The sequence below is a fragment of the Phalangium opilio genome, unplaced genomic scaffold (genome assembly GCF_054372755.1).
Source record: "Phalangium opilio isolate 3A_F unplaced genomic scaffold, DU_Popi_V2 ptg000048l_1, whole genome shotgun sequence".
NCBI lineage: Eukaryota > Metazoa > Arthropoda > Arachnida > Opiliones > Phalangiidae > Phalangium > Phalangium opilio.
In genome coordinates, this window is record NW_028324170.1 from 2,473,681 (window position 1) to 2,496,415 (window position 22,735).

The 22,735-nt window shown below is 36.1% G+C and overlaps 1 protein-coding gene across 1 annotated transcript; it reads right to left on the reverse strand.

The window, feature by feature from the left end:
- Nucleotides 1-1,767: 1,767 nt before the first annotated feature.
- On the reverse strand, nt 1,768-22,719 carry bun (TSC22 domain family member bunched). Its single transcript, XM_089839285.1, has 3 exons — nt 20,861-22,719; nt 4,644-4,698; nt 1,768-3,220 (listed from the first exon to the last, which is right to left on the reverse strand). The coding sequence occupies exons 1-3, from the start codon at nt 22,414-22,416 to the stop codon at nt 2,882-2,884; spliced, it is 1,950 nt and encodes a 649-aa protein (XP_089695411.1). The 5' UTR covers nt 22,417-22,719; the 3' UTR covers nt 1,768-2,881.
- Nucleotides 22,720-22,735: the final 16 nt, after the last annotated feature.

Below are 22,735 nucleotides of genomic sequence, written 5' to 3' on the forward strand. Positions count from 1 at the left end.
CAGGGGAAAGTATGGGTCCCAATTTCGGACTGTTTCAGGGGAAAGTATGGGCCCCAATTTCAGACTGTTTCAGGGGAAAGTATGGGCCCCAATTTCGGACTGTTTCAGGGGAAAGTATGGGCCCCAATTTCGGACTGTTTCAGGGGAAAGTATGGGCCCCAATTTCGGACTGTTTCAGGGGAAAGTATGGGCCCCAGTTTCGGACTGTTTCAGGGGAAAGTATGGGCCCCAGTTTCGGACTGTTTCAGGGGAAAGTATGGGCCCCAATTTCGGACTGTTTCAGGGGAAAGTATGGGTCCCAATTTCGGACTGTTTCAGGGGAAAGTATGGGTCCCAATTTCGGACTGTTTCAGGGGAAAGTATGGGTCCCAATTTCGGACTGTTTCAGGGGAAAGTATGGGCACCAATTTCGGACTGTTTCAGGGGAAAGTATGGGCCCCAATTTCGGACTGTTTCAGGGGAAAGTATGGGCCCCAATTTCGGACTGTTTCAGGGGAAAGTATGGGCCCCAATTTCGGACTGTTTCAGGGGAAAGTATGGGCCCCAATTTCGGACTGTTTCAGGGGAAAGTATGGGCCCCAATTTCGGACTGTTTCAGGGGAAAGTATGGGCCCCAATTTCAGACTGTTCCAGGGGAAATATGGGCCCCAATTTCGGACTGTTTCAGGTAAGATATGGGCCCCAATTTCAGACTGTTTCAGGGGAAAGTATGGGCCCCAGTTTCGGACTGTTTCAGGGGAAAGTATGGGTCCCAATTTCGGACTGTTTCAGGGGAAAGTATGGGCCCCAATTTCGGACTGTTTCAGGTAAGATATGGGCCCCAATTTCAGACTGTTTCAGGGGAAAGTATGGGCCCCAGTTTCGGACTGTTTCAGGGGAAAGTATGGGTCCCAATTTCGGACTGTTTCAGGGGAAAGTATGGGCACCAATTTCGGACTGTTTCAGGTAAGATATGGGCCCCAATTTCAGACTGTTTCAGGGGAAAGTATGGGCCCCAGTTTCGGACTGTTTCAGGGGAAAGTATGGGTCCCAATTTCGGACTGTTTCAGGGGAAAGTATGGGTCCCAATTTCGGACTGTTTCAGGGGAAAGTATGGGTCCCAATTTCGGACTGTTTCAGGGGAAAGTATGGGCACCAATTTCGGACTGTTTCAGGGGAAAGTATGGGCCCCAATTTCGGACTGTTTCAGGGGAAAGTATGGGCCCCAATTTCGGACTGTTTCAGGGGAAAGTATGGGCCCCAATTTCGGACTGTTTCAGGGGAAAGTATGGGCCCCAATTTCGGACTGTTTCAGGGGAAAGTATGGGCCCCAATTTCGGACTGTTTCAGGGGAAAGTATGGGCCCCAATTTCGGACTGTTTCAGGGGAAAGTATGGGCCCCAATTTCGGACTGTTTCAGGGGAAAGTATGGGCCCCAATTTCGGACTGTTTCAGGGGAAAGTATGGGCCCCAATTTCGGACTGTTTCAGGGGAAAGTATGGGCCCCAATTTCGGACTGTTTCAGGGGAAAGTATGGGCCCCAATTTCAGACTGTTTCAGGGGAAAGTATGGGCCCCAGTTTCAGACTGTTTCAGGGGAAAGTATGGGCCCCAGTTTCAGACATCTCTAATAAAGTTTTTCCTCAAATTCAGACCATTACCCAGTCGAAATTTCGAAATAGTCTTCTAATTTTAGTTAGAGCCCTAAAATCCCACCATTTCTTATATAGACAAAAACAATTGTCTATACTACCCCTTGCATGCAAAACACAATAAAACAAACTGGATCTCAGCGGGCAATATTAGTTATTTAATTTTATACACAGCCCTAAGTCTATGTACAGGAAATCTTATACGGAAAGAAATCAAAAAAAAAAAAAAAAAAACCAAAATTAAATTAAAGTAAAAACGTTGTGATATCAATTATCCTAATTAATATTAAAGCTCATAAACATTTTTTTTTATCGTTCTTATATACCACCTAAAGAAGTAAGCAATTATTTCTTAACTTTTCGAGATGCAAAAATCAAAAAGCTTACTTTATTAAAACGGAAAAAAAAAATTACTTGTAAATATTTAAAGAAATTAAAGAATGAGATATAATCATTTCAAAATGTCACTTTTTTTCTCATTGTATCACTCCGCATTTCCAAAAAAAAAAATAGTCCCTTCTCTTGGAAAATATATTTGATGGCATTCTTCTTTTTCGCGTAATGTTTTTATTCTTAATTTTTTGTTTCACACACACACATTGTTCTTATTCACACCACCCGTTTGTCCTTAAGCCTAAATAGGCTTAAATTAGGCCTAACCTTTTAAACCTTAAATTACAAATATCACAATCCGTTATTTATCTTAGAACAGTAGAATTATTTTCTTATTTCACACATGAAGGGGATTTGGGGGGAACATTTCATTTGTTTAATAAATATAGAGATATTGATTTTAGGATAATTAAATTTAATGTATTATTATTATTATTATTATTATTAAGCTAATTAGAGTAATTAAAAGTAATATACTTCGGGGGGGGGGTATTTTAAATATTGCTTAAGTTATGTTTTTCTTTAATATAACTAAGCCTATATTGTATTGTTCAAAAAAATGCTTACCTGTTCTTTAAAATTCAAATTCATGGATGAAAATTAATATATTTTTTTTTTAATCTTTTATATAATATACTGATTGCAATCTGAGAAGGGGTTAATCTTAAGCGTTGCTTAACGCAAAAACGTTCCCTTCCAAGCTTACAAAATATGCTGATTGTTTGCAACCTGAAATATTTACTTTTTATGTTAACTTCCAGCTTAGTAATTTGTTCCCTTCTAAGTCTGCAAACAATTTTAAGGATAACTAGTGTGAAGAAATATATATATACGTATAATTAAGCTAAATATTAAATATTAGGATGTCGTAGTTTGCTGCTGTTGTTGTTGTTGGTTATTTTGAGTTTGGTTTTGGTTACCATTAGGCCTAATAATTTGTTGGGTGCCATTATTTGGTAGGACAGTTTGGGCAGCATTGTTTTGGGTATTTTGCGTATTGGTGACTTGACCTACGACCGTATTATTTGACCCCGAGGTCGGTGGTAATTGGCTTAAAGTTTCTTGGGAGGCGTTGGCTTTCAAGATGCCATTTTCGAGTTCCAACTGCGAGATTCTATCCATTAATTCCGTTATCTTTTCTTTCAGAACATCGACTTCTTCGCGGACCGCGAACATCAAATGACTTTTAACCAGGTCCTTTAGTTGTGCGAGAGTTTAGGGAAAGAGTAAAAAAGAAACAAGAAATAAACGAGTGTTAATTAAGAGAGATCAATATTGAAAATGGTGATCGTGCCTTGAAAAGCAATGGATTGATAAGAGAAGGTTAGATTGGGTTGAAGATTTATGGGATTTGAGTTGACAAAACCAAGTAGCGATATCTAGTTTATTAGGGAGAAGGTATAAATTCGCCACATTACCAGCTCTTTATCTCCAGTCCAAACGTATAGTAGGTTCGGAGTTAATCCCCGCCGCCTCTAAATTACAACCATGGCATCTCATTGGTTCTTGAAAACTCATGTCAGCGCGACGCCAATGACGAAAATTACAGTCATATTTTCCGACTGAGGAGAGGTGAAATAGCCCGGCCTCTTTTTGCGCCCCCCTTGTATTTTGAAAGGGGGAATGGGACTATGGCCCGGCGCGAATACTTAGGCATCTTATAACTTCTCCCTATTAAACTAGATATCGCTTCTTAACAAAACTTCAAACGCTTATATAGACCATTCCGAAGTAACTAAGAGGGAACGACACGGGGGTAAAACTTTGCCGTATACATCTCGCTTTTTAGCGCCTGCGCTGTAGTCGTTTTGTATCACGAGAGTGGGCAAAGACAGCAATGTATCAACCCCCTTGTACGTCCCGATACGTATGGTTGCCTACCCCCTTTTTTACATTGAAAAGGTCTATTGTATCTCTTTGAATTGAGGAAATAGAAGATTTATGGAGGGATTACACTACAGAACGTCTATTTTACTGCACTACATTTCAATTTACGTTTAAGAAACATTGTGTTCAATATTTTTGTTTACGATTCACCAAAATTGAAACGATTGGGTAAGATTTATTTCCATTGATGATGTAATGATTTTTGGAGGAATTACTCTATGATATTCAAGGTCTAACTTTCTGTGGACCGTCGAGAAAGGGAGGCAGTACGGTCAGTCCCCCCCCCCCACGTGGAGGGTTCGTACTTTCTAGGAAGCCCGGGCCTCCTGTAGGGCTGTCTTCATGGGGGTCATTTTCCCCCCGGGGGTGGGGGCGCAACTTCTCTCGACGGCCCTGGGACTATCTTAAATTTTTACCCAATTACATTATATGACAAATTTTAGAAAAAAGTTGGGATAAAGATTTATAAGGGGGTTTTCATGAATTGGGTCTAGAAAAATTCAAGCGTTTGTGGGGAATCTAATAAAAGTGATAAAATTGGAAGATACTGATCTATGGAGTCTCTAGTTTATAATGGTATTTGAAATATTTATCTAAGTACTTCGGAACAAAAGGTAAGTGAAAGGGAATTTCGATTCAGAACTAAATCCATTGCAGAGACAACGCAAACACGTCAAACGCGTGATTAACGTGACTACCACCAAAATTAGTAAACAATAAAATTATTAATTACCATGGCTTGCTCAATTTTGTTGTCAATTGCGACGGTACTTGTTCCTGCCGGGGCACTGAAAGAAAACAAAACAAATAATTAAATAAATTAATTAATTAATCTTCAAAACATTTCATTAAAATCATAATTTCAAAAACGACGCCTAAATAATTGATAAACATTTCTTCCGCATTTGATAAATAACAATTCCGCGAAAATTGCGCCATAAATGACTTCTAATTACGTCATTACATCTAAACAAAAACCTTCCATAACCATCAGAAATATATAATATTACAGCGAAAACTCATTTGCAACGATCTTATTGGTTTAAAAAAAAGTGGTGCGAGCTTCGTAAGCGTGCTCATATGGTTAAGGACCCCGGGAGGGGGACCTAAAGGTCAGTGACCTTTAGCAAATGTCAGAAACAAAACATTCGGACGCTATAGATCATGATACAACAAGAATTTCTTTATATTAGTCCCGTAAATTTTATTATTAAATATTTGAAACATATATGGACTTAAATATTTTATTTAAACCTTAAAAAATAATTAAATTTAAGTATTGTCAAGGCAAATTAAATATTAATTATTAAAAATCACCTTTAGCACAAAAAAAAGTATATTAAAAACTCCGGCAAACATATTTTTAAAACCTGTTTTACAAGTTTTCAAAAGTTGCGGGTTGCGTATAATAAATACAGCGATCTAAAATATGTTTTTAAAATATTTAATATATATTAAAAACGTCTACCACGTGACCCATATATTAATTAAATAATTAGTTAATTAACAAACCGATATATATTTACATATCGCAATATATTATTAGAGAATTATATAAATAATATAAAACTTACGTATTTAAATCCAAAGAACAATAAATAAATAAATATATATATATTATATTAATATAAACCGCGTTTCAAAAAAAAATTAAAAGGTAATATTAAAAATATTTATCTGAAAAGATTTTCGCGCTCCGATAACTTTTTAAAACACAAGAATAAAAAAATGATAACCAAGGCCTAAGATTGAAGTATTATTATATTACTTAAACTTAAGTAAGATGGCCTTAAAGAAAACAAAGAGAAAACGGGGGTTGTTTTAGGGTTAAAAACGTATAAAAATTAAAATAACAACGGAATAATGGAACAACAACGCAAAGAACTTGTTAACGTAGGTATTTCACTACGGTTTCTACGTAATCTTTCAGAGTGACGCCACGAAAAACTGAAGCCGAAAAGTAAGGGAAACGTTGGGGACGAGGGGATGCCATTGGTTCTTTTCCCCCTCACACGCAAGGTGGCTGACCAATCATCGAAGGGGATTTGAAGAGGGAGAATATAGTGACAGTCGGCGGGAATGAAGGGAAAATATGGCCGCGCGCGCGCCGCTTCGCCAAAGAGAATTTTACGCGATAACGTACGAAAACCAATACACACACAGAGAGAGCAAAGAGGAGAGGGAAAATGAAAATCCAACTACATCCGAATACTGACACAAACCGTATCAAAAATAAACTATCTAAAGCGTATTTTCATATAATTAAAACCTATATATAAATTTATATTTCTGTTTCCATAATAAATTAATAATATAAGGCACAACCCTTATTCTAAAAGTAATTTCTCAAATATCGCACAGTTGCACGCATATTTCTACGTTTCATATTACCTTCTGTCAGAAATATATTACCTTAAAGTAATATATTTCTGCTTCTGTTTAAAACCTACATAACAAAATTAACTACTACATCGGGTCAGTAAAATGGGGGGCATTAAAAGAAGTTTAAAATTACAGGGGTTGCCGCATTAACTGGAAACAAAAGAAACCCCTTCCAATTAAATTGAATTAAAAACTTAACTATCATTTAACCTTAACCTATAAAAGCTGTCTGTAATTTACCACAAATGTATTATCTATACAAATAACAGTTAAAATTAATCAGGGAAAGCTTGGTGAAGTCAGGGAATGAATAAAATGCCCGATAAAATTCAAGTACAGCTTCTGATTTACAGAGGGGAAAAAATCTTCCAAAATATTTACAATGTTTTTTGTTTTCTTTCTCTTTTCTGTGCCCAACCCCTGGACTAAGAGACGCCAATGTCCAAAGAAAATACAATGTATTCAATAATGAGTTTTTTTCCCCGATTGTATCTTTCTATACATGTAGAGATATTTCGTGCCTGCTAGTTCCGCCTATCTTTTCTATACACTGCTGACGTCAATTCTCTCCTATAATCCCTAAGCCTAATTGTTTCTTTATACCGTGAAACTAACTTTTAACTTTCGCCCAAAAAAGCCTACCCAACTAAACCGTAGTACCTACAAAAGTTCAATTGTATTTGCATACTTCCTCCATCATATTACGAAGGTTATTAAAAACCATAGACATCAAAAATAAATATAGACTGAAGTATTTACAATTTTGCGTCTAAAATGCTATTTCTATGACAATTCTCTAATAACAACTCTATAACCAAGTTATGACTACAGCGTTTTACGGATGACCCCTTAATTTAAAGTAAGAAACTGACAGACAATAGAGATATCTCAGTTGTGACGTTAGTGCCTAGGTAAAACGTCACAGGTTTAGCTTGGGCAGTGGGCGGCCATGTTTGGTACCGCTTTGGTTCTATGAGCAAATAGCATGGGTGACGTCACACCAAGGCGTCTGAGATAGCTCTATACTAAATTTAATTCAGGGGTCATCCATAAAACAATTCAAACAAAACATGTGGCAAAACGTCCGGGAAAATTTGAGACTCAAAACTTCGGTTCTAACACCATTCCTTTTTGAAACACCCTGTATATAAATCTATATAAACAAAGTAGTCCTGACTCACATTCTTTAGGGACCCGATTTTTATCACGTCCATAACAAAACGTAACAAAACAAAAAATACCACAGGGATTCGGGCTAATTAATCTCACACACGCGGGACTCGGCGAATACCGAAGAAGCTACTCGGAAGAAGAGTACTTATATCTCGCGAAGAATGCAGGCTAAAATTTAAAAGAAGAAGAACGATGCAGGTCGTGATGAGAAGAAATACATTAAAATGTGCCCGGAGGCAAAAATACCGAAGATGTGAATCATAAAAGCAAAAAAAAAAAAAAAAAAATAATACAAAATTAAGGTACAGAAGAGAAATTATAGGATGGTATCATAGCATCTTTGCTAATTTTCATTAAATTAAACCGGAAGTATTAACCTATGCCCCCTGGCGGATATATTTGGAAGAAGAAAAAAGATAATGGTACTTAAGAGTTCATCATTAATTTCTATGGGTTATCTTCCGTGTTGTTTTTAATTATAAATTTGATTAGTTTAAATAAATTAATCTTGATATTTTAATATATATATAAATATAGATTAATATTAAAGCTGAGTGTTTTAAATAATATCTGTAATTAGATACCAAAATAATTTCGATATCATAATATTATAATTAATATGCAAATTCATCAAATGTTTTGTTGAATTTGCTTTTTCCTTTTGGTTTAAAAAAAAAAAGTTGTCCCAGCCTAAACGTTTATAACTAGTTTTTTTGTATAATTTAAATTGCACGCATGCGTGAACTTAACCTAACTAACTATCAGGTATGACCAACTGTAAAATATTAGCGTATTAATTTGTTAGATATCAAAATTTTGGGTCTAATAATTAGGAAACTTGTTTTCAAATCTACAGACTCTCCAAGTATTTTTTTTATTGCACAGAGAAAAAGTTTGGCCTATAGAACAATTAAAGGGAGAGTGAAAAAGAAAAATTAAGTTATTTTAATCAATTCTTCTGCTAATTATAAGACCTCAGTTTGAAATCTCATAGACTATCTGAAATTTGTACATACGACAAATCACGTATCATCTTACTTTCTTGTTAACAAAATTTACGTCACTTCATTTTCATTTTCACTTAACCCTCCCTTTAAGTTTAAAATAACGTAACAATTACGCAACTTAACGGTACAGCGTTAACCCTAATTACCAAATAAAAAAATAAGAATATGTTAATTAAAAAGTCTAAGACGATCAAAACAAAATCACTGTAGCGTGAAATATAACTCTCTAGTTCATGGTCGAATTATATTGAAAAATTCAAATATCATGGATGGATTGACCCTTGACCTTTAAATACAAAAAAATAATAAACCTTAATTCTCACCCAATAAAGTTTTTGATGAAACAGTACACCGAAAACAGGGCATTATCCGAATTTGATAAATCGAGTTGTTTGGGCAAAACTTGTTGTTGATTACGATGATGTTGATGTTGATGATGGTTATTATTAATTTGATGATGATTAAGTCTTTTTTGATGGTGTCTGTCACAATAATGAGTATCTTGTACAACCGATTTCACTACGCCACCCGTTTCGACCGTCGCGTTACCGGCGGGGGTACCGTGTTTTTGTGGATGTCGACTTTCAGGTAAGACACTAACCTGTATTATGGTACTCATTGCTACACCACCGCCAACGCAAACCCCAACGGGTTCGGCCAATAAACCTGCCAGGATTACGTTATTTAACGTAACCCTAATTAAACTTAAAAAGTTAAGCCTAAATCTCCGCCTCAATAAATGGAAAACGGAATATCCTGCCGCGATTACTTTTTCAAAATACACGTGCCGCTTCTAAATCCGATATAGCGAATTAGGCTTAACGCCGTGAAATTTTTAAATTGACAAAGGCTTACGCGTTTATATTACGCAGGGTGACAACAACTCTACAGAGCAGCGGGCGATCCGCTACTGAGATGGAGAAGGGAAAAGTACCCACTCTTTAAAATCTCTCCGCGATCCTAGACAATTTGGCGCCGACACAACTTTTTTTTTTCGCGCCAAATGAAAATTAGGCTTAGTTCAGGTCAGACAAAAAGGGAGTAGACTATAGATACCTTTAAAGTTTTTGTTTTAAATAGATTTTTTCGGGCGGGGAATATAAGTTCTCACCGACTTGCGTAATAACAGACGTTTCTTTAACGCTTTCTCGTAGCCCGAGTTGAAAAATAACACAGTTTCCCGTAACTACAACCTCTCGCAATAAGAGGGCAGTAATAATCTTGCGGAGATGTAATGTTACGGAGGGGATGAAAATGGATTGAGTTTTTCCCGCCCTCTCCGCTGAAATCGGCGGCTTCTTATGTTCGGTCTAAATAAGGGATGGAGAAACTTCCCCCCTCCTCTAGCGCTACGGACACTAGCGCGAGCGGGACTTGGCTATAGAAAATAGAGGAAGGAATAGCAAAGCTGAAAATATCTTCAAAGAATTGTTTTGCTTCTTCCGGTCCAAGTTTCGTACTCTCCAACGAAACCGGAGATTTGGCAAGAATATGAAAGTTTCAATTCCTTATTCTATTTTCTATGGATTTATCATCATTCTCTGGTCTAGATGCATACGCGTACAATTTTATATCTATCCAGTTAGAACTAGTTCTTTGTAAAAAGGCGCAAAAATATCGAGCTAGAGAGCGGGAGATTTTCTTTCGCGCCATTTTGTCTGTCTCGCGCGGAGACTGAAATACATATATTTCTATATAAATTGATAAAGGCTTATGTTCAGGGAAAAATCTTGATACTAGACGAGGATTAGACTTAGGAAATTTCGAATTTAAAATCTATACGTCATAAGATAATTCCCACGCTCGAGGAAGAAAAGCGCAAAGTTTATCAAAACAAATTAATGATAAGACGAATTAATTTTAATTAGCAATCAATTAAAAGGCCCTTTCATAAGTAATTTAATATAGTTCCAAGAAAAATTAAAGATTTATTTGTTGCTAAGGGGAAGTCAACATTGGTAGAAGGTAATTTTAGGCCTATTTTAAAATAGACTTAAAAGCAAAACCACTTGCCAACAAATTTCTACGCATTGTCATTTCCTGATTTTTTTTCCTGGTGAAAACATACAAGAGTATAACACCAGTACACACCTTTGCCAGAAAAACTAGGCTTAGCTACCCGTAATAAAGGTGTTTAAATAAACCATTCCCGCCAAGCAAAATGAGATCAAAGACCTGGGGAAAAGCGCGTGATGTATACATATATAAGAAGTTGTAACGGAAGGGTTAAAATGGCGGGAAAGAATGTAATAAGGTTGCCATAGTAACGCGCGGGAAACTTTTCGTCGTTAATATAATATTAATGGCCAATGATCGATCAGGATTTAAGCGCGTGCTGGGGAAACGCCTTATACATAAGCTTTGTTTGATTAATGCAAGTCGAATTGGTATTAAAGTGAAGATAAACTACACATATTTAACCCTATTTTTTATTTTTATTTTTCATTCGCATTTGCGTGTCAAAAATCACGTGGTATTGGTTCAGACAACGAACCAACCAACCAATCTCTCTCCTTTTAGAATTCCAGGAAATTTTCCCGGGCTTCGTTTGACATCAGTGAAAGGTATTCGACACATGTGCACACGCTACAAGGGCCCACTGACCCCATTTCGCGGGTAATTGTACCTATAGACGCTACAAATGTCGATTTCCGGAACCCCTTTAACAGAACGAAAGCCAAATTTGGTGTGTAAAATCCAAGGGGTTAACCGACCAATTCTTAAATTAGACTTTAGATGTAGTAAGTGATAAAAAATAACATTTTTTTTGTGGTCTGAAACTCTGAACTGTAACCCTTATCTTTAGTTAGTCTGAACAAAGCTTAATGAGGTGTGGAAACCGAGGGGCAAACCACTCCAATCGTAACATGTTTAATGTGTACTTTTAGGGCAAAATTTACACAAATTACATTTTCGACTCTAAATCGATTTCTAATAGAACCATCCCACTATATAGTAATGCCATTTCTACGTTTGCAAACGTCATACCCTTCTATCTCTTATCTAAGTGTCATCCCCCCTACCAGGCGCGTACAGTATCCCCTCTTACAAAAGCGCGCCTAGAGGGAGGGATACACAGTCTACTCCCCCTCTACAGACACTACTCTATAGAGTGGTACCGAAAAGGAGAGGAGCTACGGGAACGTGACGTCAACATTGTATGGCCTGAGTTGACGACTTCCAATATGGTCGCCAAAACCGAGGTAACAGATAGTAGGGTGTGACTTTACGAGAAATTTCGTAGTACCAGAATTATGGAACACAGTGTACTTCTGCGTACAGAGCTAATTTAAGAGTGATTAGCCCCTCGAGGGAAAGTAAAGCCATAGCCTAGTTCTTTGTAAAATTACATGAATTTTTGATAATTCTCAAAGTGATTTATGAAGTTCTCTATGAAATGGGGTCATGGTTTTTAAAAGAGAAAAAGTAATTTTACTAAGAAAGAAGAAAGTGAAAAGGGGTTTTTATGGAGTGTTAAGGGCACGCGAGTTGGTTAAATCATACTTAAAGTTATCAATGAATAGATATGAGACTTTTGAGTCTTTGATACATTTAAGGCGTTTCCTTTTTATATATATTTTTTAAATTGACTGAGAAATGGAATTAAGAAAATTGAAGGCAAAAGAGAGTCACACTTTTGCATAATTTAAATTCCAGTCTAAATATACTACAAGCATAAGTAACGTAATAACAATAAGTATGATATGAACTTCCTAAATGTTGCAAGAAATTGAGGTTAACTTTTTTCCCTTCCATTATCGCCAGGGTTCGTAAGGCACCTGAAGGGGTTTGGAAAATGGGGGAAAAAGTCAGGAATATCGTTATGTAAATGAATTGGGCTCTACTAAAGACCTTAAAATATCCTGGAATAAGCTGTAAAAACCAGGTATTTTCAATATAAAAATTTCGTTGTTTAAACCTGCAGCTCACCCTGCAGGGGTTCATAGCAACAAGCACAAGAAAGCCAGTTTTGACTGGTAATAACTAATACAATTATTTAGCAAAACAAGTAGGGCTGTTGCAGGAACTTTTAAAGTCATACTTATTGCTGGTACGATACTAATACTCAAAAGCCCACTATTAAAATAATAAATATAAAATTGGTCTGGCGTAGTAAACGTTTCGAGAATTGAACAGAAATAAAAGAAAAAGCTTATCGTTTCAACTTAACTGTGTAGCGTTAACAAAAGTACGTAACAATGTTACCAAAAGCTAAGAATAAACCTAGACTATGTCAGAAATGGTGAAGGCCATTGAGTTTTCAGAGTTTACAACGTGTTACTAAGCGGAAATACGTCTATAGAAACAATAAACAAGTTAAAAAAAAAAGTTAAGGAGGGACCTTTCAAAGTCACTTAAAATGATTACGTTCACACTAGAAATATTTTCTTTTTTTAATACTTAGGCCTTAAGCAGTGGAATCCAATAGCTACTGGGATTCTAAACTAACATTTCTAATATCTATGAAAACTGACGCCTCATTGAAATCAAATATACGGTTATGGTTAGTTATTTATTTAAAACAACAACTTCAATTAACTTCAAAACACGCGTATGCGAACCAAACCTTTTGTGTAAAAAGGCGCGAAATGGCTCGTGGTGCCCTTCCGTTAGTCCTATCTCTATATTTTCTTAAATAATAAATAAGATAATGGACACGAAACCCTTGACAGAAGCTTAGATAATCTTCATAAATAGGTCCCTAAAGTGTATTATCCTTTATCTGAACAAAGAAAAAAAAACACCCCCCACAATAAAATCTGTAGGTCTAAAAAATGAATGGTTTTCAAAATAGGCTTAACAAAATTTACTTCCATCTCGCGCCAAAAACAAACGGCGCGCGCGCGCGCCAAAAGATAGGGGTTGAAGAATTGATCCACGTTATTACCACGTGCTGATCCACGCGAAAATAAAAAGGCGCGTAAAATTTCTTTAACCGGTCCCTGAGAGTTAAGCCTAATTCAAACAACTAACCCAAATCTTTATGGACAGAAAACCTTTGTTACGAATCGAACCGATCGTTAATAGCGTTAGGGAGCATGCGCGAGGAACCCAGGTTTTTGATGGCCAGTAAAAGACCTTGAAGGTCCCTAGACCCGAGGAAGTCCCAGATAGGTCGCAGACCCTAAGCTCCACCCATAAAATGGGACCCCAGAAATCCGGGACCAGTCTCAGAAACTGGGTCAAACCATTTGTTTTGTTGCCTTTTTTTTCATTTAGGCATAATAATATTTCCCCGGGAGTGAGTAAATAAATAAGTAAATAAATATATAAATGGATAATTTTTGGCCAAGATTTACCAAGATTTTCCTTAAAATTAATTCGGTTACTAAGGCTTACGTGAAATTGGCAAAACGTTTTTAGCAATGACCTTGAAAATATTCTAATCAAACAAGATCGTGCCATACAATTTAAAGGAAAGGGAAAATGGGGGGGGGGGGAATGTAGTCCTTAGAATATAAAACTGAAAATTCTACCGCGAAGACAATTTTAAATCCTATGGAGAGAAAGTTCCCAAAACATTTTGTTTATTTACTTGAGCCTTATTTGTTGCAAGCCCCATATATTAGTATCATTGGATATAGGAGAAATAGGGCTATTACATCCTTATAGAATTTTGCCTGTAACTGGCAGTCATGACCCCGATAAATAAGACCACGTTATCACATGATTTTGCTTAATATTATTATTTACTGAAAAACGTCCTTACAGTTAATTTAAAAGAGAAGCGCTTTTCCTTTAAATGAAAATAGTCGAAATAAATAATCAGTTCTAACTGGATGAAACTAGTTATTAGATAAAATAAATTACATCTTGAAGCATTTATTTTAGGCCTATCTCTCTTTCGACAACTATTCTACTTGAAATTTTCTAAGCCTAAACTCGCAAATTGCCCAAATTAAACTATTTATTTTAGATAATAATTACTATTTCTGATAAGTCTGGCATAAATTAAGGGGAGACGTTCTTTGGGGCACGATTTTGAGTCGAAAATGTAACTTCTATCTCCATTTTAACCTAAGAAACACTGTTTACGAGTTAAGTTTTAAATATTTTAGGGATGGCCCCCTTAAATTTAATTAAGAAACTGATTAAGACAATGAATGATTTCTAATCTAATTAAGGGGTCATCCCTAAAACACTCTTAAAATCATAACTCGAAAACAGTGCCCCTTAGGGCAAACAAATTGGAGATAGAAGTTACATTTTCGACTCAAAATCGAATATCTTTACATGACCTCTATAGAATTATGAAGTCCATGGTTAGATATTGCGATAAATTAGTCATTTGCAATAATAAAAAATATTTTCTCGTAACTATAGCTCGAGTTAGGTCATAAACAGATGCTTTTAATCACCCTGTCAATGTCAGTGAATTAATAAATGAATAATTGCTATTCCCCCCCACTACCACCCCATGTACAAATTAAAAAATAATAAGTATTATTTACCGAAACGTTTCTAACTAATGGTTTTGTTAATTATATATCTATGTAAAATGGAATTAAAAAACTACTGTTAATAGAAAAACAAACCAACCAAAACCATCGCAATCAAAATTAGTATATCAATTAAAACCAGACAGACAATTAAAAGTCTCAGCAAAAAACAAATCAAGACTCAGAATGCTGGATTTATTTTCTACCTCTACACGTGGTGATTCAAAAGGTCAACACGTCTAATTTTGGGGGTCAAAAGGGGTGGGTACATGTCCACGGCATAACCAAAATAGAACATAACAACCAATTGAGAACAATGTCCAAGTACCTGAGAGTCAATGACTCGACCATAACGGTCCTGGAGTTCATAGCTGAGCTCTCTTGAACTTTGACCTCTCGTGGTCCGGAAGGAAGCCACGTAGATGGCACACCCTGATTCTGGACTATCTGATTGGCTGGTACGGTAGTCGGAACGGGAACGATTACGTCAGACACCGCTTCCGACTCCTGATTGGGCAATTGACCGAAGCCAGAAGCCAGACACAAGTGATTGGCCAGATTGTAAATACTAGTAGACAAATTTTGATCGGATTGTTTTTGGGTTTTGTTTTAATTTCGGAAAGAAATATAAAATTGAAAGAGGAAGATGTAGGGTTATAGTGTGACGTCACATCGTATAATTTCAAATTGTGTTTGAGAAAAAAATATAATTTATGGTTTTGGGATAGTTTTGGGGATAAATGTCGAGGGAAAAAAACAAAAAATAAAATTATATAGTATTCCGCAATTCAGTTCTTTTTATCTAATTGGCTAAGTTAGTCATAGTTGATTGTTAATTAAAGTTAACTGACTTTAGATTAGTATAGAGCGCCAAAAAAGCTACAAACTGAGCTATAATAAGTAAAAATAAGACCAAAAATTGGAATTTTCAAATCAATTTCAATTTTCAAAATAACTTTCTCAAAAACGAACAAATTTTGATCGATGTTGTGTCTTAAGTAAGTTACATTTACACCTTTCGATATCATTATCGCATATATTTAATCAAGATTAACTAACTTAAATTTAACATAAAAGAAAAACTGGTTTGGTGGTAAAAAAATCAAGGTCTTTCTTGGCAAAACCTTTTTTTTTAGATAATTAAAGATAATTGAGATAAAATATTTCCAGCTGTAACTTTTTCTCACGTCACATCTACCCTTCCTTCTCAAATTAGCACGTGATTTAATCCCGCCATATCTGGGAGCACGGCAGTGCTCCCAGCCAAGTCGAGCACTGACATCCTTTTCTCGAAGCAACTCGTGGCTCTTTTAAGCCCACTGTAACTTCGCGATGGGTATAGGTAAAAGTCTGAAATTTTGCTTGCCGCGAGGACTGTCAATTCTAGCTATAGTTTCCAAATTTCAAGTTCCTACCCTATATACTTTTCGAAATATCACAGGTGAAATTTACCTTATTTTGTCACTCACTCACTCACTCACCGATCATCAAAATTCTAAGGTACTTCTAGGGTAGATAGAAACTTAAAATTCAGGATTTAGTTTTCATTTATTTTATAAAGCACAGAAAAATTAAAACATCCCGAAATTTTTATAAAATTGTTCTTTAGTTCTTTATTTTAAAACTAGATGGCGCTGCCGTCTTTTTAACAGTAATAGTGTGTGTTCTTGATGAAAGGACGCAATGGGCCAAAGTTAACCGAAAGTTAAATATATATTAAAGCTAATTTAAAATAAATGTGTCGTAACTGATGCTACATTCTTATATTAGGATATCGCGTACAATCTTTATTGCATATTCTCTGCGGGTCGAAAGGGGTAATTCAGCGTAAATATGGAGAAACGTTAGCGATTATATTGGTAAACGAACTACCACGAGAGGGTCTTCTTTTAATATAACTACCGAAGTATAACGAGAGGGTCTACAAAAAGAAGTGAGATCCTATGAAAAACATTAACATGTACAAAAATGGGCCAAGCCTCGCTTCGTGCCCTTTCCGCCGTAAAACGTTCTGAGATCCCATGTAGAGCCAAGTCTGCCTTTTGTTCTCATTCAATCGCCAATTGAACAATTATGTTATAAATTAGGTCCTTTTCCTAATTAATAACCAATATTCTTTGACTCTATCATTATTATACATCTTTGTTCGTATCAAAAATATCGTGACTTGGCAAGCGCAGGTAATTACCTTATAAACGTGTACATAAGGTTATGTATAACTCACCTAATAAACATGTAAATAGGGTTATGCATAACTCACCATATAATTTGTACATAGGGTTGAGCATGACTCATCTTATAAACTTGTACATATCCCCTATACCATAAACGATTTAGTGAACATCCCTTCGATTATTTTAAAATCGCCAACGATTTAGTGACTTCCTTTTAATATTACTTACCTGCGATTGCCAAGTCACGATATTTTTGATACGAACAAAGATGTATAATAATGATAGAGTCAAAGAATATTGGTTATTAATTAGGAAAAGGACCTAATTTATAACATAATTGTTCAATTGGCGATTGAATGAGAACAAAAGGCAGACTTGGCTCTACATGGGATCTCAGAACGTTTTACGGCGGAAAGGGCACGAAGCGAGGCTTGGCCCATTTTTGTACATGTTAATGTTTTTCATAGGATATATCTAATTCTAATTCTTATTAAATTTGGCGGGAAAATACGTCCAAACAGAAAAGCCCTTTAACCTCGCTTTTAAGCCTTTTTTTTTATCCTAAAGTGAAGTGACATTTTTAAATAAAATAAATCAAATCATTCATTGTGAAAAATGCCCTCCGTTCTTTTGGCTGCGATTGTGACGTGCGCCGAAACTTCAACCTTGTTAAGATTAATTTCTTGAACTTCAACTTTTCAGTTTGAGTTTATAAGTTTGAACACGACGTCCTTTAAAACTAAAAATACTTCGAAATTGTTTATGGCGCTTAAATGTTTTACGAAGTTCTTTAAAAGATTATCGGCGCCAATTTTTAGACAATCTTTCGTAAAATAACTTTAAGTAGATGGGCTGAAAGATTTTTTTCACTATACCTAGAACTAACCTTCAATTGAAATGTTTTAAATAATTTTTGGCGCTAATAAAGACTTAGCTTCAACCGTTTCCCTTAAGCCTAACCTTCAATCAAATAATTTATCAATTTTTAAGAGAGTTTTAGGCCCGAAAATTTCAAACCTCTTTAACTAAACTAATTTCAACAAAAGCAAAGTTTTCAATGTTTTTTGGCCCAAAAAAAGGCTTAAGTTCAATTATTTCCCTTAAGCCTAACCTTCAATCAGATAAGTTATCAAGTTATAAACAAAGTCTTAGGCCCGAAAAAGGCTTAGCTCCACATTTAAACCCTAGCATATTTGACCGCTAAATAATAATAATAATGCTTGGCAACTAACCCTTCCCGCCAAATGACGTAAATCATAATATACTTAACACTTTACTGAAGTAAGGAAACCACATCAAATGACGTCATACAACTTCAAACTATAACCCCACCCCTTTTAAAAAGACATATATTAATAATCCATTCCAAACTTAATTAATTCTATGACGTAAGCGAAGACCCATCGAAGTAAAAAGCACGTGTTGTAATTCACGTGGGTCTTCGTATGGATGGATGGTTTGTTTAGTTATAACGTTAATACCACGTTAGGCTTAGGTGATATTTTTTAAGTTGGGGATTGTGGCAAAACGCCCATAGACGTCAGAGAGATATTTAAAAAACTGGTTAATTATTAAGTTTAAAATAATATAGACCCGGTTTTCACGGGTAATTAGGATTAATATTGCGTAAGTCTAATAATATTATTGCAAAAAATTCTTAAATTTATAGAACTAGGGTAATACGTAATTAGAGGTTTACATTTTCGGAATTTAAAATTTCTTTCCCTCGACTTTGATAGACTGCGTGCCGACTAAAATGCTTTCATTACCCAATGACTAAATATTAAACACGTGACGTGATTACATCACGCGTTTTAAAACGTGCCTTCCCTAACCTAACAACTGTTCCTACACCACCATTTTCAGGGTATTTCCAATACAGAACCTCGAAAAGCGCATAATTTTACTATCAACCCAATTCCTAGAAACATATGGGGTTTACCTTAGGCGGTTCAAACCAGATTAATGTAAATGTTAAATATTAAATATTAGTAAATGATAATTTTTCCATAAAATTGCGTAACTTATAAATAATTTAAAAGAAAAAAAGGTCATATAGGGATTAGTTACAGGTTACAATCAGATTTTAAAGTTTAAAATATCCTTGCAAGATTCTAGATTCAGTAACATCTAAAAATAAGACCATAACAACTCTAAAGGACTTTCAAAATTTAAATTTTTGAACCTCGTTCAAAATTCATAAGCCTCGGAAAAATTTAATGAAAACAAGTGCAAGGGGAAGAATCTATTTTCTTTTTCAGAAATATTCTTGTTTTCTTTTAAGTTTTCAAAAATGTCATTTTGAAGTTTCTGGAACGAAACTAAATTATAGCTCTTGTGGGACTTGAAAGTGTGAGGGTTAAAAGGGAAAATTTAGTTCTTGGCGCTGTCATAGAGCTATCAGTGTAACACGGAAATGACAAATTTATCAACGCTCTTAGAAAAAAAAATGCCAATAAATATTTAGAGACCCTTCTTATAGTTAAAAGAAAAGGTTAGGTTTATCTAAAATTAAATAATCGAGGTTGCAATTTCAAAATCAGTACATTCAACCCGCAGTTTCAACCCTTTCGGTTCTAATCTAACAGAGTTTGAGATGGAATTTATTCTAGATTAGATTCTGTAAGATCTCGCGTTTCTTTTTTAGTATCTACTCCTAGATCTACCTTTTCTTAGAAGAGCCCGAATCTTGTACTAAACATTGGATACTTGCCATCAAAAGCAAAGAAAATGTCGCTACCGAACATTCGGAAATAGACCGAAAATATTCCTAATTCCTTTAAAAAAGGCGGGGCCCCGTATTTATACAACCTGATTTTAAAAAACGAGGTTATTAAATCATTTTGGGGACCTATCGGTGAAAAATTTAACACTAAATGTATTTCTAACATCACCACGTGTGTAGAAGTAAAGTTTAGCGCCAAAATATCCCGCCATATTCATATTTTTCATTTATTAAATTTGGTTCACGCGCTTGCACCCGCCAAAACTTTCCCCGCGCTTTACGAAATCAGCATTTTAAAGAGACAGAAGAAAACATACAAGGAGCTAGCGCCCTCCTTTGAGAAATTGGTAAACTATCAATCGACCTTGGACAAGTTGTACGAAAAAAGCATACACGTGATTAGGGTCTGACTTAAAGGTTGACTAATGGGAGAAATATTAATAAATATTTATGTCATGATTCATAAAAAATATTCAAATAATCGGTTTTGAAGTGCAGTTGACAAAGCTAAATCGATGGAACTTTTTCTATCTATAACAATAGCTTAGATCCAACCTTGAAACGTCACTGGCTTCTCTCTTACTGTAGAGGGGTCTAAAAACATTCTAAAGAAATGGTACCCCACCTAGTTAAGTGGTTTAATGACGTCACGTTACGTTCCCTCGTGGCTAACTGAAGGGGATCTCATTTAAAATAGCGCAACAGCCAACAACACAACAAAACAGGCCTTCCTCCCATAACATTTTTCCCCCTCTTTTACTAGGAGTCCATTTTTTTCATCATGTTTATTCCGTCTGGGAGCAGTCTACTCTCCCATAGAGGGAGGGGTCAGAAGGGGGAAATTGCGTGGAGCAAGCTTCACACTATTGAGGTGTCAATGACACCTTTTTACTTTTCAACTTTGTACCCATAAAGTTTCAAATATCTAATAAAATTCTATAGCCAAAAGAATTAAACTTAGGCCTAGTCATACTAAATGATTTCAAGCTGACTATTTTCTTATAGTTTAACCATTAAGTTTTAGAAAGTTAAATGAAATGTATTTCTACCTTTCTGGGTCATCTCCATCCTGTAGGACTTTAGTTCCAAGGGCGTCTGGTAGCATTTCTAATAGTGGTGACTGATTAGGGTTGTTAGAGCTGGCCACTGTTGAAGCAGTTGCAACATCCAAATTGTTCTTTTGGTTGACAGCCATAGGCTGACTAGATTCGGGCATGTTAACACCATCAACATTAATCGAAGACTGAGGAGGTGGTAGACTAGTCGTTTGTTGAACAACACCAATATTAGAAACAGACACTGTGGGTTGTTGCTGCGGCACTTGATTCACTTCAGATTGTTGCAAATTAGAGTTGTTAGTAGGTACCGAAGTTACGGGAGGAGCTTGATTGATTTGGGTGGCATTAGGGTTAGGAACAACATTACTCGAACCCATCATATGTTGTTGATGTTGCTGTTGGTTATTTGTAGTATTGGCAGTGTTAGCGGGAATGCTAGTATTCTGATTTGGCAAGATAGTGGCGCTTGAAGTAGTGGTAACTGGCTGTTGATTGGAGGAAGCAACAACGGGGGCAGTTTGAACCCCAACATTTTGGGCCACGCTAGTTCCAGGAGTAACAATACTCGAACCAGTTTGCACGCCAGTAGCGGAAGTTAAATTCGATGCTGGTACAACAGTATTTGATGAACTAACTGGTACTAAAATGCTGTAAACTGGTTGAGAGGCTGCTTGATTCGTGTTTAATTTAACGGCTATACTCCCTGGTAATGTCTGATTGTTTGGAAACTCATAAACATGAGTAACTGCCCCCACATTCTTATCCACAGGCTCAACAGAAGACAAAATGTTTATAGGTTCAGTGGAGTTTTGTTGAAGGCTATTCTCGACATTCTCCGTGTTTTTCTGTTCATTATGAACAGCAGGAGGATCAGTAAAATCCATACACAACCACCTTCCTCTTTTAAAAGGTTCACTACTAACTATTTTGACTACTTTAAACCTATGTTGCCAATGGTCAGGCATTGAATTAACCATGGGAACTTGAGCTGTAACTCCAGGGGGTGAGGTTGTAGTTGTCACTAAAGTTACTCCGGTATTGGTGACTACGTTGGATTCTATTGTTACTTCAGGGTTAACACTGATTGTGAGTGGCACGGTAAAATTAACCTGAGCCTCTTTGCTAGGTTGTGTCGCGGTTGGAGGTAAAACCAAACCAGTCAAACCAAATTCCTCCACGTTAGCGTTACTATTATCAGAGGACACTAACTCTGTGTCTAAATCTGTGGTTTTAGAACAATCTAGGACGTCTGAACTGATATCTTCAGTGTGACTTTCGTCTAAATCGTCAGCCGAATCTTCGCCCGTATCGTTCCCAAGGCGAGAACCTTGAACGGTAACGCTAGTTATTTGAAAGGATGTTGATTTCTTTTTGTGACTATTGTTACTAAACTCGGTCGCTGTTAACACGGGCCTACTTCGAGGGTCACCCGGGAGGGATTCTACATACGTGGGTTCGTTTGAAGGTTCTACAGGGGTCGCGGTAGCAAAATGCGTTATTTCGTTGGTATTTACGTTATCGCCACCAACCCTAAATCTGTCAGCCATTATAAAAATATAAATACTTAAAAAACCGGGCCTTGGCCCTTTGGTTTAGGCTTACGGCGGTCGGCCCTCGAAACCTTGTCAAGATTTCTTAAGCCTAGGGCCTAGCACAGAATAGTCGAGTTTAACATTTTTACGTTAATTAAAGAACGTTCTATCCATTATTTAGCAAATACATAATTCAACACGATAATAAATTATAAAATTAACTAAATTTTAACTAAAAGTTTCGTCCCACACCTCTAAAAACGTCGTAGAGAAAGATGGCTACCATGTGTGGATAACAGTGCATTTCCATTTCTAAGCCCCCTGGTGATGGATT

What these genes read in the sequence shown, in the direction of transcription:
- bun (XM_089839285.1), bottom strand. Translation starts at nt 22,416, where the DNA reads ATGGCTGACAGATTTAGGGTTGGTGGCGATAACGTAAATACCAACGAA. An exon ending in GATGGAGATGACCCAGAAAG is followed by an intron (nt 4,699 to 20,860) that starts GTAGAAATACAT and finishes GTTTTCTTTCAG; the next exon opens with TGCCCCGGCAGGAACAAGTA. An exon ending in ACAAAATTGAGCAAGCCATG is followed by an intron (nt 3,221 to 4,643) that starts GTAATTAATAAT and finishes GCACAACTAAAG; the next exon opens with GACCTGGTTAAAAGTCATTT.